Here is a 14982-nt window from a genome sequence, read left to right as displayed (position 1 = left end):
CATTTGTTCTATTTCCAGATATATTCCTGGAAACCTAGCATTTAAAATATATAAATATAAAAAGTCTAGAAAAACTAGGCTAACCTATGTTTGATCATTTTTTTTCGGGTCTAATTTAGCATTGAATAATCAAAATGATCTATACAACAGTAGTCATGTGCAATAAAACCAAAGAAGTTTTATTTTGAAAGCTTTTTATACACATGTACATATATACAAAAACAGTTTAATTCAACAAGCATTCAAAAGAAACGGTCCATACCTTAAAGAGAACACATTTACACATTATGCATTACCTAGCACACACAATACGTTAACACTCTACCATGCACGAACAATGCAAACAGGCAAATTTGCAACCACGCAGCGGGCCAATACATCTCGCTAACTCAAGTTTGAACATCACAAAGCATACGAAGCATATCACACAACTGTGCAACATTTTTGTAACGCATACTTCAAACACCCATACCAAAATTCACTCAACAATATAAAAGGATTCAGGCACCTACCTCAGCATCTATACAATTCAGAGGAAGGACTTAAGCCAAATAAACATGCTTAAAGTGAAGTCAATACTAGCTGATATATGAAGCCAATGGAACTAATGGAATGCTGATTTTTAAAGTATTTTTATGGTATCGTCCTAGTTACTAGTCCTCCCTCTCATAGATGTTTTTAAGGTTGGTGTAAATTGAAAACAAAGTCAACTGATCATTTCTTTAATCTGAGTCGTATTTGTCTCCATCCTCTTCGTCATCTTCATCTTCACCGCATCGGCCGAGTTCGTGCAGCATCTCCCTTTGGTACTGCTCCCAGCTCCTCCGGCTGTACGAGTGCTCCTCCTCCCAGTAACCTGAAAGATGAATTAAGTTAATTATATAAGCTATTTTAAGTTTGTAACGTTTCTTGATTCAACTGCATCCCATTTTTCAAAAAGTAAATACAGTAATGTGTCACATAGAAACAGTTTTAAAACTTTTTTTTCTTAACATTAACCTTACCACAAAAATCTTTGTTTTCATTTAAAATGTAGTATCCTTCTCCCTGAATCCTGGGACCTCATTTCTAAAGCCATTTATAAAGTACAACAGTGGCCTGAAACATATATATGCAGCTTTCCAAGTCAAATCAGTCATTTATATGGAACTGAAAGTAAACACTGTGCACCTCCACAGTAAAGAGTACACACTCAGAAGTGAGAACAGTGAGGAGTGTTTGAAGGGAGACTGTTGAAGTCTAGATGTTGATGAACTCTTTTTATTCACTAGATGAGGGGCCTTATTTATAAAAGATCCAAAACTGAGAAATGCTCACCTCCATAGCGCTCCTCCCGGTCACTATCTTCATCACTGTCTTCATCGGGATAGTCATTCCTCCAGTTGCCTTCTTCATTCTCATCATCCTCATCCTCATACACCTCTTCTTCATGAACTACAAGATCAGGTACCTGGAAAATGGGATTTGTGAGATAATTTTTTTGTTGTTTACAGAAGATAATGAATTTCTTATGACTTGTTTAAGAATATAGTGGGAAAAGAAAACAACTGTAGTTGGTATTACTAGACTAATAATCGAATTCAGGCTCAGTTGATTAAAGTATCCTGAATATCGGTCTAATATGTCCATCATAAAAAGCTATTCTACAGCAACACCATTTGAATCAGTCACTCACTCCGACATGAGCCTCATTCATCTCATTCATCTGCGTGTCCATCCATCCACACACACCAGTTCTCCCTCGTCTGCATAGGCCCTGACAGACAGGATGTCCTGGATCCACCCAGGTGTGGCTGTTTCCTGGTAGTACAGATCATAGACGTAGTCATCTTCATGCTCCCGATGCTCTCCACCAAGACCTTCTCCAGAAACGGACAACCGCTCACGGAGCATCTTAGTGTTGTTACATAGGACCACCTCAGGATCTGTCAGTGTCTGGTAAAACACAAATACAGTAGATATCAATCACGGCAAACACTACATTAATTTAATTATTTTCCGCTGAATGAGGATCCAACAAAACAAACAGGATTTAACACATAGGGCTTGGGATTGTGTCACATCTTAGAGTTTTCAGTTAGCCTAATGTTAAACCAATGGATGTTAACTTAGAGCACCTTAAAATGAAAGCCAAGTTCACCTGACACTGATATGTACCAATAATGAGTAGTGACCCATCAGGTTCTATCATTCCAGTGCTCTTTGGTGTACCCTTTTATATTGTTTTTGCTAATCTATCTATATGGACTTCTGGCATGTCTAGCCACAACCTGAAAGTTACTGACTTTTGATCCGGAGCTCAATAAAGCTCTCACCTTTCCGGACTTATCCTGGTCCTGTGCATCTTCATGTAGCAAATCGACCACCTGAATCTCTCCAAGAGCCCAACTTTTGCCCTGTCCTTTAGTGTTGTCCATTCCACTCTGTGCAGCATCTGTGGGGGGGTTCTGCTGCTCAGTTGGGGTAGACACTGCCGTGCGGTGACTGGAGATCAGCCTGTAGCGCTCCTCGCGCCTGGTGCTCCACTTGGAGCTGCGGAGATCCCCAATGATGCGCTGTGAACTGGCAGCAGAGGGACGAAGAGCGTGCGCCATGCGGGGCCGGGCCAAGGCCTGTCGCACCTGAGTTTGGACTGGAGCATCCTGTCAACACACAATTCTGTTTCACTCTGAAAATGACATTTTTTACTAAAGAACAGAACGTCAACTTATATAATACGAAGACATCAACTACATTAAAACAGATTATATTTTAAAAGCGCAGTTTTAAATGGTTTTCGAACGCACCGGGCCCATTTAAAAACAAGTAAACAGGATGAGGCAGATAATGATGGCTCGAGCTATTATCGCCATCGCAAGCTACAAAGCTAACAACAGTTAGCAGCACTAGCTGTTAGCCGTCGCGTTTTAGTTATTCGTGTGTGGGCGAAATAGCATAAATGTAATGGTAAATGTATTGCGTATCCGCAGAAATATTATCAAATGCATACTTGGCGTTATCGGATGTCATTTGTTGACGTTTCACCAGCAGTAACATCGCTGCTAGCTGCGGGCCTCTTACCTGTGTTGCTACAGTCGCCACGAGTTTGAACACGGAGTTTTCCACCTCCTCCTCTCGAGGTTCTGGTACCGTTTCACTGGGGCTCTGAGAAGACTCCGGACGGATCCGCTTACAGGCCAGCAGCAGTGCATCTGCCGGGTCAGTTCCCCGCTTTCTTTTCACTCGTAGAATGGTTGTGTTTGGGTCCATGATGGCTCTGTCTGAGTGTCTGTGTCTGTGTCTGTGTCTGTCTGGATGTGAGCAGAGAAGAGGGACTGAAGCGAGAGCGCACACTCCGCCTCATTTGGACATTTCTCTGGAAATTACAAATCCGTTTTGGGAACGATAACTTAACATTACCGGTATATAGTTTTTTTTATGCACCAGCTTAAAAAAAAAAAGTGAATATGTGGGAGAAAATATTAAAATGGAAGTAAATTATGTAAATATAATTTACTAGCCTAGCCTTCATCGTCATCATCATCATCATCATCATCATCACAATGCACAAATAAAAGAATAAAAGGCAAAAGGCAGTCATGTTGCTCATAATCAGAACATCTCACAGATGTCAAACACATATTAAATCGAAACTTGAAGCCCTTGCTTGAAATGGGTCAGACTACATTTTCAGATAGTCTGTTATTGTGATCAGAAGTTGTTAAAGACAACTTTGTGTGATTGGAACAATAGTAGGGCAGAAGAAACAGAATATTAAACCTAATGTATGATAACATCAAACATTAGATCCCTGGGGTGGCTATATAAAGCAGGTTGACAACGTACCTGTTTGACAACCACCCCATGGCTCCCAGGTTGTGAAAAGGTGTCATTATAAAAAGAAGTTACAAAATATACAATGTATCACTTTTCAAACCCAGGCCCATTTTGTCAAGTTGTAAAATGAGCCACTGCTTTTAATAAATTGTATCCAATATTTTTTGTAAGTTTTATATAACATTAATAGGCTCATCAATAGGGGTCTTGCACCAAATTCTAGGCTCTACGTACAAATCATCTTGAGGGGCCTGTGTTACGGTCCCAGGCCTTGTGCTCTTTTCCTTTTAGTATCTGTCCTATATTGTGTGTGTGTGCGTGCGAGAGAGAGACTGAATCTGTCCCCATTCCCCATTGAATCCTGGCTGTGTGAGCCCCCGCTGTGGATTGGATGATTGTTTTTCCCACCTGGCCAATCCTGTGTCTCACCTACCGTCATCTCCCCTATTTAAGGAGATTCAACACACCCACTCGGGGCTGCTAGCCTTTGTGACCAGTATGTCATTTTGTCTCTGTGTCTCATTTAGTTGCTAGTCACTCGTTTGTCTCTGTGACTAACTTTGTGTGTTTGAGACACTAGTTTAGTTCTGTTTTTGTGTCTCATTTGTCACATAAAACTAAAACTACAAACAGCAGTGAGTGGCTTCTGTTTCTGTGATTCGTGTTTATTTTGGAACACTTGTAGTTTGGTGTTGTGTTATGTGTCCCTTATTTTTTCCCTCGTTTTTAATAGGCCTACACTTGTTATCTTGTTATCTGTTAAGCCTGTTATTTTTTGTTTCTTAGTTTAGGTTCTTTTGTTTATACCTTTGTGTACATATTTTAGACCATTTTTGTTACGTTAGCGTTTACAACCCTGCACATTAAATTACAACTTGATTTATACCGTTTGAACATCTTGGTTTTTGTTACTTCCCTAATCCTGGCAGAGCTGGGTCGTAACTACATATTGTTTAAAGAAAAATGCCCATCACAGACTTTGTGAGGGGCCCCTCCCTGCACTGGGCCCTGGCTAAACAGTACAATTTACCCCCCCAGTCTGACACCCCAGGGCTCAGGGAAAACATGTTTGTGACGTGCACTTCAAAAGTTTCATTTTATTTTCATGCGTTAAAACTTAATGGATCCTCTATTTGGTAAACATGAGCAGTGAGCACACAGTATTACATGTCAACCAAATAGAATTTAACTAGGTCCATGACTCTTAACACTTCTCCGCAGTAATGTTCAGTGCTAATAATGTCCAACAACTGAGACTGGACATGTACCTGGTCAGTTGCAAGTTCCCGTGAGCATGTGTACAGTTGACTTGCAGTGATAAGTTGAGTGACGCTACAGAAAAGCCTTCTACTCACTATAAAATAAGTGGAATTGAGTTAGACTGAGTCAGAGCTGAGTCAGGGCACCACATAGTTTGGAATACAACCACATTTGATGGTTATTTAATTAAGCATCGGATTTAGTCACTGCTCATTGTACCAACACACGTGGCCCATAAAGTGAGACTTGAACATACAAAACACAAAATTATTATACATTGACATTAATTAATTCTTGCTTGCTTGATTTTAACAATGACAAGTAACAGGCCTAATTACTTTGGTTTGCGCTCATCCCCAAGTTTTCTCAGAATGGACTACCATGTACTTTGTGTTAGCAGGACAATTCTGCTTCAGAGGAGCCGAATATGGGAGAGTGCTACAAAATGGACTTTGGATGGAGGATCGAGGAAGGATGTGTCACAGCAACTGGCTCCTCTGAAGATAAATGCAGACTAACATGAGAAGGTATGACCCCAGCAAAAACAAACACTGGCCTGACAGAAAAAATCTAAGTATTTCAGTTAGAAAAGGCCTAATTATTTTATTTTAAACTGGCCTATTATTTTAAGTATTCCCCTATCTTAATGAATAGCAGCAAACAAGGATTTAGGATTGGGAGTTACAAAGGTTGATAAATATATCCATGTCATATTTCTTCAACTAGCTGTCAGAGATTGGTGTCAATCATTTTTTGTGATGATGATTGATCTCTGACTGAAGAGCTGTTCTCAGATTCAGACTTAGATCTCAAAGCGAGAGACCACAGGAACATAAGAAAACCTAAGGAAGAGAAAATGTTGTCAAACACACAGAAAATGTTAAGACAGACAGACAGTTAACTTATAAATACTAACCTTGTAGTGAATTCAGTACAGTGAAGACATAAATTCCTGGTGTAGAGATGTAGGATATACTGGAGAGTCCCCAAGGTAACCCCAACACACAGCTGAGGCCTAGCACTGTCACTGCATCCTTCCACAACTGTGTTATTCTCTCCTTCTGGAGCATTTTCCAATTATGTTTGCGCTCCATGTAGTCCGCTCTCCGCAAACCCCACAGCTGACAAACTACCCTTCCCAGCATGCTTCCATTATAAATGATGACCAAACAGGGAAAGACTACAGTGGTGACATAGGTCGCTATGATGTTGTGTGGGGCACTGCTGCTTATCCAACATCTATTGGAGATGTAAAGGGGAGGACATTAAAAAAATAACTATTAAGTAACTACTACTCAGTATTAGGGTCCATTATTATACTTACATGTGTCCTATTGAGGTTTGGTTGTCGGCATCTATTATGCTTACAGTGTATTTTCCATAAACATCTGCAATTGCACAAACCACTGCAACCAGTGTAGGGAAACCTGTTCAACACAGTCATTTGCATTAGAGATTAATGAACAACTTTAACAAGCAGAATTGTTTCTACTGACCCCATCCGAACACACTGATCTTGAGCACATATTTCCGTACATAGATGTTAAAGACTCTGATCAGAAGTAGGTAAAGGTGAAATCCTTCCAAAACTGCCCAACTCAAAGTGGCCAGCAGTGACCAGTGCAAAATAAGGCCTAAGGCTTTGCAAAGTCTCCCATTACCCAATTCTGGGATATACCACAGAACCAAACTGGACACCAGGAAGCTCTGGTGAAGGCACAGCATGGCCCCTGCCAACTGAATATGAATACCAAGGGCCTTCTCGGGACGCCGCCGGCTAGAAGATAAAAAAAATTTGTTAATTATAAACCAAACTAAACAAAAAACAAAAGTGAGACATCTGACTGCCAAATTCTGACCAATTTCCACTTCCTCAATCATGTGCTATGTTGTTGCAAGACAAATAATCTAAAAAGGTGTCTAAAAGTATATTAAACCTGAAAAAATGTACTTAAACGTAAAAAAAAAAAAGTTAAGTTAACATCAAATACTTACCGCAGACAAATTAATAAGAAGAAGCTGATGAGAGTGAAGACAACAGAGAAAGCTGACCCAATGTAACTAATGTAGGTGAGGTTCAGAGCAGTTTTCACATCCACTGTTATTGCTGGGTTCTGTAGCAAGGAGAGAAATGTGGAGGATTAGAGCAAATATTTTATTTTATATGAATATATAATAATATTTCATATTCTGCTTTCCTCTGGCCAACTTTATTTGACTGAAGAGATGGAAGTGTGAAAGAGATGAAAACACATATTTCATAATGCTGCAGAAGTTGCACCAATGCCCCAAAAGACACTACTGATGTACTGCTTTACTGTTAAAATCCCACATTGGTAATTAATAGCTCTGTAATTGGCCTCATTTAAAAAAAAAAAAATAAGATTAAAAGCCACTAGAAGGTGTCAGTTTATTGCTTTGGCAATAACCAGGAATATTATACCACATTGAATATGTGAATAGAACACAGGGTTAATAATGGACTAAACAAAGTCTTAAATACTATGTTGTTGTTGTTGTTGTTGTTGTTGTTGTAGCCCTTTTGTTATGTAGTTGTGCAATTATAGAACAAGGAACTTTGCTGCCTGCATCAGGTCTTCCCATAGCACTTTTATGCTTAGGTCAGTGGCATGTTTGTGGCAGTTAAAAAGCTGATGTGTGATACGTGATGATGCACCACACTGGGGGCACTAGTCTCATACTGCTCAATGGGCCATATAGGAGTTTAGCTGCCCTGCCTAACTTGTGCAGAGCTGTGCTAGTGCTGTGCTAGTGCTGTGCTAGTGCTGTGCTAGTGCTTTGCTAGTGCTGTGCTAGTGCTGTGCTAGTGCTGTGCTAGTGCGTGCTCGGTCTCCATATGTTTTTGTTTTTTTCCCTTTTGTTAGATTTCAGTGTATGTTTTAGACTTAGTGTTGTTTCTATACGAATAAAGCGACATTTTCTGTGCTCATTCAGTCATGTTATGTGGCCATTTTTTACAACACAAAAAATACATTGATAGACGTACCACAATAACAGCAAAGAAGCTGAGATGGTTGCATCGACAGATAAAATTTGTTTCATTATAGTCAGTTCTACAGCCATCTGTGCTCCAGTGACCTGAAATACATGGGCTGCGTTATACATACTGGCATTGAGCTGTCATTACTGAACAAAACAAATAATAATATGAAATATAGCTCACCTGATTCTCCAACATCTGAATCTTTCCAAAATACACAGATACCATTTAACCCCTAGATGATAATCATTTATTTGGTATTATTTAGTTAAGGCAGCATAAACTTAACAACATTTATTTTTTTACCTGCTCCTGAGATTTGAACAGCAACCTGACAGGCTCTGATAGGTTTGTAACACGTTGGATCCCTGCCTTTACCACAAGGACAGACTTGTCTAAAACAAAGCTGGGCTTTACAGCAGCTTTTGTTGGTGTGGGTCCTAACTAAAAACATTGAGATGATGAACATGATCTATTAATATTAATATTATTATTGTTATTATTTGAAATTGATGCTACTAACCTCAAAGTAAGAGCTGTTTAGGACAGTTACCACCACCCGCACATATTCCTCATCCCCTTGGCTCATCTGCAAAGCTGCCGATGGAATTTGAACTCTATGATTCTTCATTTGCACATTAGCCTAAATAAAAAATATATGTATTACAGCCAAAAAAAAGTTTATAAAGAAAGCTTGCGTGCATTTAATGTTAATTGGGTCACCTCTTGTGATGGTTCTAACGTCTTTAAATAAAAATTTGGGTCCCCTCTTCCTTTTTGTGAACATTCACGAATTTTGTTCTCATAACATCTATCAATATAAAAGAGACATTCAACTATCATATTTCAAATAAAGTGATTTTGCATTTTGATATTTGAATTCCTTTTAGTCACACATCTTACTTAGTCCAGGAACCACGATCACGAAGACATTCAGATGATACATCTTCACAGTAATGTGCTAAAGAGGAAAACAGAAAACTTGTGAAACAGCCAACTGTTTTTGTGGTTATATTGTTTGAGGAGCCATTGACAAATGAACCACCAAAACTAGAAATGACTGCAGTTAAACTATGGATTTAAACACCAACTGTTATGGACATAAATAAATTAACATCATAAAAGTACTTACCGGTGGCAGGCTTGGTCAAAGAGCAAAATAAAGAGATAATAACACCGATTGAAATCCACATGGTTCACTGGATCAAAACCATATGCGATCTTGTTGGGACTGATTAAAATATGGTCTTTGAGCTTGATGAGCATAATACGTGGTTTCACATCCTCAACTGTCACATGTGAACGCACAGGTTGCATACAGGAAATGCATCACATCAGGATATTGTTCCACTTTACATACTACAGTTTTACGTGGAAGTTCCATTCAGACACTTTTTTTAAACATATACTATAATCTTTTTAGATGTCCACAAATATTTTAATTTATTGCTATTTAATTTGTGTCTAGGTTAATAGAGATAATGCCTTTAAGTTGGGAAGAGGAAGTTTCAAAAAGCTTGGGTTTCCATGATGTACAAAAGAAATTGAGACAAGGGAAATGAGACAGCATTTTAGTTATCAGAAACATGGTTTATATTGCTAAATTCACTTTCTTAACAGGTCAGAGAGTCAGGGTATCGCATACACTAAATAAATAAATAAGTTCAGACAGACTCTATCGTGTCTTATAGCTATGTCTGTAGCTTTTTAAAATACAAGTGATACATTTCTCTTTTTGTTTTATCAATAATACCTACAAACTTTTATTCATATTACGCAAAATTCAATCAAAACACTTAGAGGACTTTCTGTTAATTGGGCACACTGAAATATCTTCATGTTTGAATTACTTTGTCATTGAAATGTACCATTTAAGTTTACTCTAATTCCCAACCATTTTCTCCCAACGACATTTAACCTGGATACACTGCCGACCACAACATTATTCTCTTACCTGAGAAGCTAATGTAAAAAAAAAAGTATTTAATGAATATCCATCCATTCATCCATTTTCTTCCGCTTATCCGGGGCCGGGTCGCGGGGGCAGCAGTCTAAGCAGGGACTCCCAGACTTCCCTCACCCCGGACACGTCCTCCAGCTCCTCCGGTGGGACCCCAAGGCGTTCCCAGGCCAGCCGAGAGACATAGTCCCTCCAGCGTGTCCTGGGTCTTCCCCGGGGCCTCCTCCCGGTGGGACATGCCCAGAACACCTCCCTAGGGAGGCGTCCAGGAGGCATCCTGAGCAGATGCCCGAGCCACCTCAGCTGGTTCCTCTCAACGTGTAGGAGCAGCGGCTCTACTCCGAGCTCCTCCCGTGTGACCGAGCTCCTCACCCTATCCCTAAGGGTGCGCCCGGCCACTCTGCGGAGGAAGCCCATTTCAGCCGCTTGTATCCGCGATCTTGTCCTTTCGGTCATTACCCAAAGCTCATGACCATAGGTGAGGGTAGGAACGTAGATTGACCGGTAAATCGGATTTAATGAATAATTAAATGTTATTATAAAAACATATGATTATTAAATAATTAGCGATTAACATGCCATTATTTAATTTAAATTCACACAATCTTGTTTGGACCCCCCCAGGTTGTGAATGACTGCTCTAACTGACATCTGTTTTTTCACACTTCGAAACCATCAACACTGTTTATTGACAAAATAATAATAATTCTAAGCACAAGGTAGAGAAAAGGCTGCACATGATAACATAAATTTGACTATTCTGTTTTGGTTGTGGAGGTCTTTGCTGGAGTTGAAGCCATCTTCTCCTCCATTTTCCTCTTCCTCTGCTTGTTGGTTGACAGGCAAATCCAGATGAAGATAAAGAACCCTTAGACCAGACAAATGAAGAAAAGTCACAGCAAGTCACTAACACAATTTAATGACAGAACTATATGCAAACCTTGTGTGGAGTTGAAAATGCAGAAAAGGTAGAGGACAGGATAGTTGACGTATCCTGAGCCGAGAAACGCAAGGCCCCATGTTGTTCCCATGAGGCAAGTGAGACCCAGCACAGTGAAGCCGCTCTTACAGGACTCGTTGAATCTACTGGGATCTTTCCATTTTTTGTCTTTCACATTCCTGAACACCTGTTTCATCTTACAAATGCTTGAAGCCACGGCCGTCAGTATGCCCGAATTGAACACAAAGATGAGGGTGAAGTAGACCAAATTGAGAGAATAGAAATAAGAGTCATCTATGATCCAGCAGCTGTAAGAGAGACGGCCACAATCAAGACAAAAATAAGAGATAATCTGTAAAGAAGGGGTATTAATTTATAGGGTATTCATTAAGACACAATATATTTAGATCATCTTTTATTGTTCTGAAAATGCTATAGCCACCAAAAACAACGCATTAAAATGTGTTTTTGGTTTCAGTTTTGTTTTTGATGGTCTGAGTTGCCCCTCCTTCTGCTCACCACTCTAACTCACTTCTATCACAACACATTCAGTGTACATTGCGCTAATGAAAGTACTACACAGTTTTGTATTGTTTTGTATCCTGCTCTTGTATGATCGTGAAAAATTGCTGTTTGGGACATGGTTTACTTGTATGGTAAGCCCTGTACAAGAATCGCTGGTTCGTGCTAACTGTATAGAGGGTTTGAATAGTGCCCACAAGATTACTCAAACATGCATGGATGACATATAAAACCACTTCACACATGTTTTTGATGAGGGAACAATGTTATAACATGGTAAAAAAAAAAGAATAAATTTTGCATAATACCTCCTCTTTAAGTTTAAAGTACTCACATGGCACTTGTCTGATTGGAATCTGCCATTATGGTCTCTTTCATGCCGTAGAAATGATTGTTCTGCACGCCCGCTGAGATTGAGACAATTATAGCAGGAATGCCTGGAATTATTAAGTAGACATAGATTAAACACTGAAATAAAAGTAATCACTGAAGACAAAAACTATGGCTAAATGTACAGATATTTTTTCATCTATTAGAAATGAAACAAAAATGAACAGAATACACGAGTGGAAACAAGATATATGCTCCTAAATGTCACTGTTTGAATTTGACAGAACCCCATACTACATTAAATGTAGAAAAGACTAATTGTAATGTTGCAGGAAACATAAAGGTGTTCACTAAAAACTAGACAGCATAAAAGGAAAAAAGAACTGTAATATAAGCATGTAAGTAATATATATATACAAGTATTTGTGGAACCTACCCCATCCAATGACAGACATTTTGAGCATGTAGTGTTTGTAGTTGGTGTTGAACACTTTAATTAGCAGTATATAGAGATGTACTGCTTCTAAGGCCATCCATGTAAAAGAGCAGAGCAGTGAGTAATGCATGGCAGCTGCCACAAGCACACACACCCAGTCGGGCTTCACTGTGGCCCCCCATTCAGTCAGAAGAAATGTGGTGTTGAGAAGGAACAAGGATCCGCTCAGAGACACATGGATGGCAATGGAGTGGTCTGCCTTTTGACTATTAAGTAGATCAAATGTGCTGTGTCAGTCAGTATTGGACATCATGGTTGTATCAAAACAGATAGGACAAAAAATACTTACTGAGAAAATAAAAATATGACAATGGATAAAGCAGTGAAGAAAGCAGAGAGTCCACAGCCGATGTAGCTTATGTATGACAGTATTTGCCAATGAATTTCATCAATTTGTGATAAATCAATCTGCATAAAAAGTAAATAAAGGTTAAGGATGAATAAACACAGAATTAGAAATCAGCTAACCTTACCAGCAACACCGCAAAGGGTGTCATATGGTTGCAGCTGCAAGTAATATTACTCAATGCAATTTCAGTTTTACATCCTTCTTTTTTCCAATGAAAGTCTGTAACAGATGCATTAATAAAAGTAACAAGTATACATGCTACATGTTGACAAAATGTATCTCCTTTTAAAACTGATCTTTTAGGAAAGATAGATTTGTTCCTGTTCCTGTTTCCTGTTACTGTAACAGCAAGAATAATTTTGACAATATACCTAACTGAATCCTATTTTCACAACAGAATTATCTTTTACCTACCATTTTCATCAAAGTAATGGCAAACAAACATTGTGCCATTCTGTAAAAATATAAGAACTGACATTTAAAACCTTTTAAAACAAGAGTCATAATTCAGCATTTTTTTGTTTCATTTTATTGTACCTCTGAAACATTCGCCACAACATTACGAAAAACCATTTCAATAGGAGTGTTCAGATTCTTAAGCCGTTTTCCTTCTGACAGTTCTATTCTTATGACCACAGAGGAGATATTGACAGGGTACATCTAGATATGAAAATCAAACTATGCAAATAAATATAAATCTAACTAGCAAATTTTACTGTTAGCCATGCTTATACATAAACAATTCATACCTCAAACTGATCATGCCACATGTAGCTAACCGTGCCAACTACCCTCTTCTTCTCTGGGATTTCATGCAAGGCATTAGCTGGAAACCAGACTTCAGGAATAAAGGTCTCATTCTGAGGCAACAACTACAAAGAATAACAGCATATTTATTTACAATTTGCGTTGGAATGTTTGGAGTTTTTCTGTAGTGTCGCCTCTCCCCCAAATTACAAATTGAATTTTTGCTTTGAAATACCTGTGGTACACTGATACCAATCCTGGGATCCGTAGTGTTAAGGTCCTCTTCATCAATCTTCATCACATTAATACCCATATGGTTTAAATCGTAGCTTTTAAAGTTTGATTTTGGGGGTTTAATCACACTCTGAATCATTTTCATCTCTTTCCTGGAAAACAGTGTTGGATAATGTTAGTGTGTTAAGTACGTAAGTGAGTTATATATTGTCTAGACCGGAGAGGATTTGTAAAGCAGAGTCTATACAAACTACATTGAGAGGCACGGATATATAATCTATAACTATATTGTCATTTTTGTTGTTCCATTATGTTTTGTGAACTTGACTGCTATACTCACCGTATGTAAAATCTAGCCATTTCATTATTGAGACTTTGTGGATTAAATATAAATTTGCAAGACTTCCGTATGTAGAAAAGTTCCACCAGCCCTTCTGTATCTATATTCAAAGAGTTCATCAGGAACTTTAACTTGTCATTAGTGCATTCATACAAGGCACACAGGGTATCTGTTGAGGAAAAACAAAACAAAACTAAATAATAAAAAACCTTGCAAACCATATGAACTCCATCGTTTGGAGTAGTTGCATTATCAAACAACAAATTAAAATGAAATGGTAGTAATATTAGTGAAAAAGACTGCGTATGAATGACTTACCTGGATCTGTTATGTATATTTGATTGTAGTATTCAGAGGGCGACATAGTTGCGCTGAGGCAGGCAAATGAGCCATTGAACCACGAGACTGTTTGCCGGGCATACTCGCAGTGCAGTACGTACGAGCAGTCAGAACACAACACAACATTTTTAGGATTGTCGATTATTGATAGGTTGTCAATGGTTATATTAATTTCATAATTTGTCAGATTGAAACACACTGAAATAAAAGGAAGACAAAAACTCAATTACCTGTATCAATTTACAAATATATTTTAAAATCATACCATCTTCAGCCCAACACTGAGAGTAAAATAATATAAGCAGTAATCCAAGCATGTCTGATCAAATGAAAAAAACAAAACAAAGAGAAACACAAGTATAAACCAATTGTAGCATCACAGATTGACTTTATCTTCAAAAAAATCATGAACTTACCTTTCATAAATACAATATCGGTCTACATCAAAATGAAATGGTTGGAATATGGACACAAATACACCAACACACTTTTCAAAACGGCAAAATCCTGAGTAATGAAAAACTAAATAGTTACATTTTGACCAGACTGTAAGCCATAAAGGACAATATCCTCATGTGAAAAAGTAGTAATGTAAATGTGATAATTTTATATTATTAACAAAGGGATCCTACCTCTGAACAGTACAGT

General features: G+C 38.5%; 2 protein-coding genes and 1 long non-coding RNA gene across 3 annotated transcripts; all 3 read right to left on the bottom strand.

Moving 5' to 3' along the window:
• Positions 1-158: 158 nt before the first annotated feature.
• Positions 159-3299, bottom strand: slc7a6os (solute carrier family 7 member 6 opposite strand). The gene is made up of 5 exons (XM_033984175.2): positions 3061-3299; positions 2316-2642; positions 1732-1935; positions 1318-1450; positions 159-856 (listed from the first exon to the last, which is right to left on the bottom strand). Exons 1-5 carry the CDS (start codon positions 3247-3249, stop codon positions 723-725), a joined length of 987 nt encoding a protein of 328 aa, XP_033840066.1. The 5' UTR covers positions 3250-3299; the 3' UTR covers positions 159-722.
• A 2688-nt stretch (positions 3300-5987) lies between these two features.
• On the bottom strand, positions 5988-14141 carry LOC117393860 (uncharacterized). The gene is made up of 24 exons (XM_055229884.1): positions 13996-14141; positions 13657-13807; positions 13424-13546; positions 13212-13334; positions 13089-13128; positions 12799-12893; positions 12615-12733; positions 12266-12531; positions 11834-11936; positions 10978-11285; positions 10794-10905; positions 10032-10039; positions 9278-9366; positions 9210-9219; positions 8981-9038; positions 8801-8888; positions 8601-8720; positions 8384-8521; positions 8261-8312; positions 8084-8175; positions 7072-7190; positions 6573-6853; positions 6401-6503; positions 5988-6315 (listed from the first exon to the last, which is right to left on the bottom strand). The coding sequence occupies exons 1-24, from the start codon at positions 14112-14114 to the stop codon at positions 5988-5990; spliced, it is 3045 nt and encodes a 1014-aa protein (XP_055085859.1). The 5' UTR covers positions 14115-14141.
• A 195-nt stretch (positions 14142-14336) lies between these two features.
• LOC129457430 (uncharacterized) lies at positions 14337-14982 on the bottom strand. Its single transcript, XR_008649253.1, has 3 exons — positions 14751-14982; positions 14600-14653; positions 14337-14532 (listed from the first exon to the last, which is right to left on the bottom strand). It is a non-coding gene; the product is annotated as an uncharacterized LOC129457430 (long non-coding RNA).

The sequence above is a fragment of the Periophthalmus magnuspinnatus genome, chromosome 3 (genome assembly GCF_009829125.3).
Source record: "Periophthalmus magnuspinnatus isolate fPerMag1 chromosome 3, fPerMag1.2.pri, whole genome shotgun sequence".
NCBI classification, from domain to species: Eukaryota; Metazoa; Chordata; class Actinopteri; order Gobiiformes; family Gobiidae; genus Periophthalmus; species Periophthalmus magnuspinnatus.
This window is presented reverse-complemented; position numbering and strand designations above follow the sequence as displayed.

Excerpts from the sequence above, each read along its gene's own strand:
- LOC117393860 (XM_055229884.1), bottom strand. The coding sequence starts at position 14,114 with ATGAACTCTTTGAATATAGATACAGAAGGGCTGGTGGAACTTTTCTAC. Across the intron at positions 8,721-8,800 it reads CGTTAGAACCATCACAAGAG|GCTAATGTGCAAATGAAGAA; the intron begins GTGACCCAATTA and ends TTTTTTATTTAG. Across the intron at positions 6,316-6,400 it reads CAAACCTCAATAGGACACAT|ATGTTGGATAAGCAGCAGTG; the intron begins GTAAGTATAATA and ends CATCTCCAATAG.
- slc7a6os (XM_033984175.2), bottom strand. The coding sequence starts at position 3,249 with ATGGACCCAAACACAACCATTCTACGAGTGAAAAGAAAGCGGGGAACT. Across the intron at positions 1,936-2,315 it reads ACCAGGATAAGTCCGGAAAG|ACACTGACAGATCCTGAGGT; the intron begins GTGAGAGCTTTA and ends GTGTTTTACCAG. Across the intron at positions 1,451-1,731 it reads ATGCAGACGAGGGAGAACTG|GTACCTGATCTTGTAGTTCA; the intron begins GTGTGTGTGGAT and ends CCCATTTTCCAG.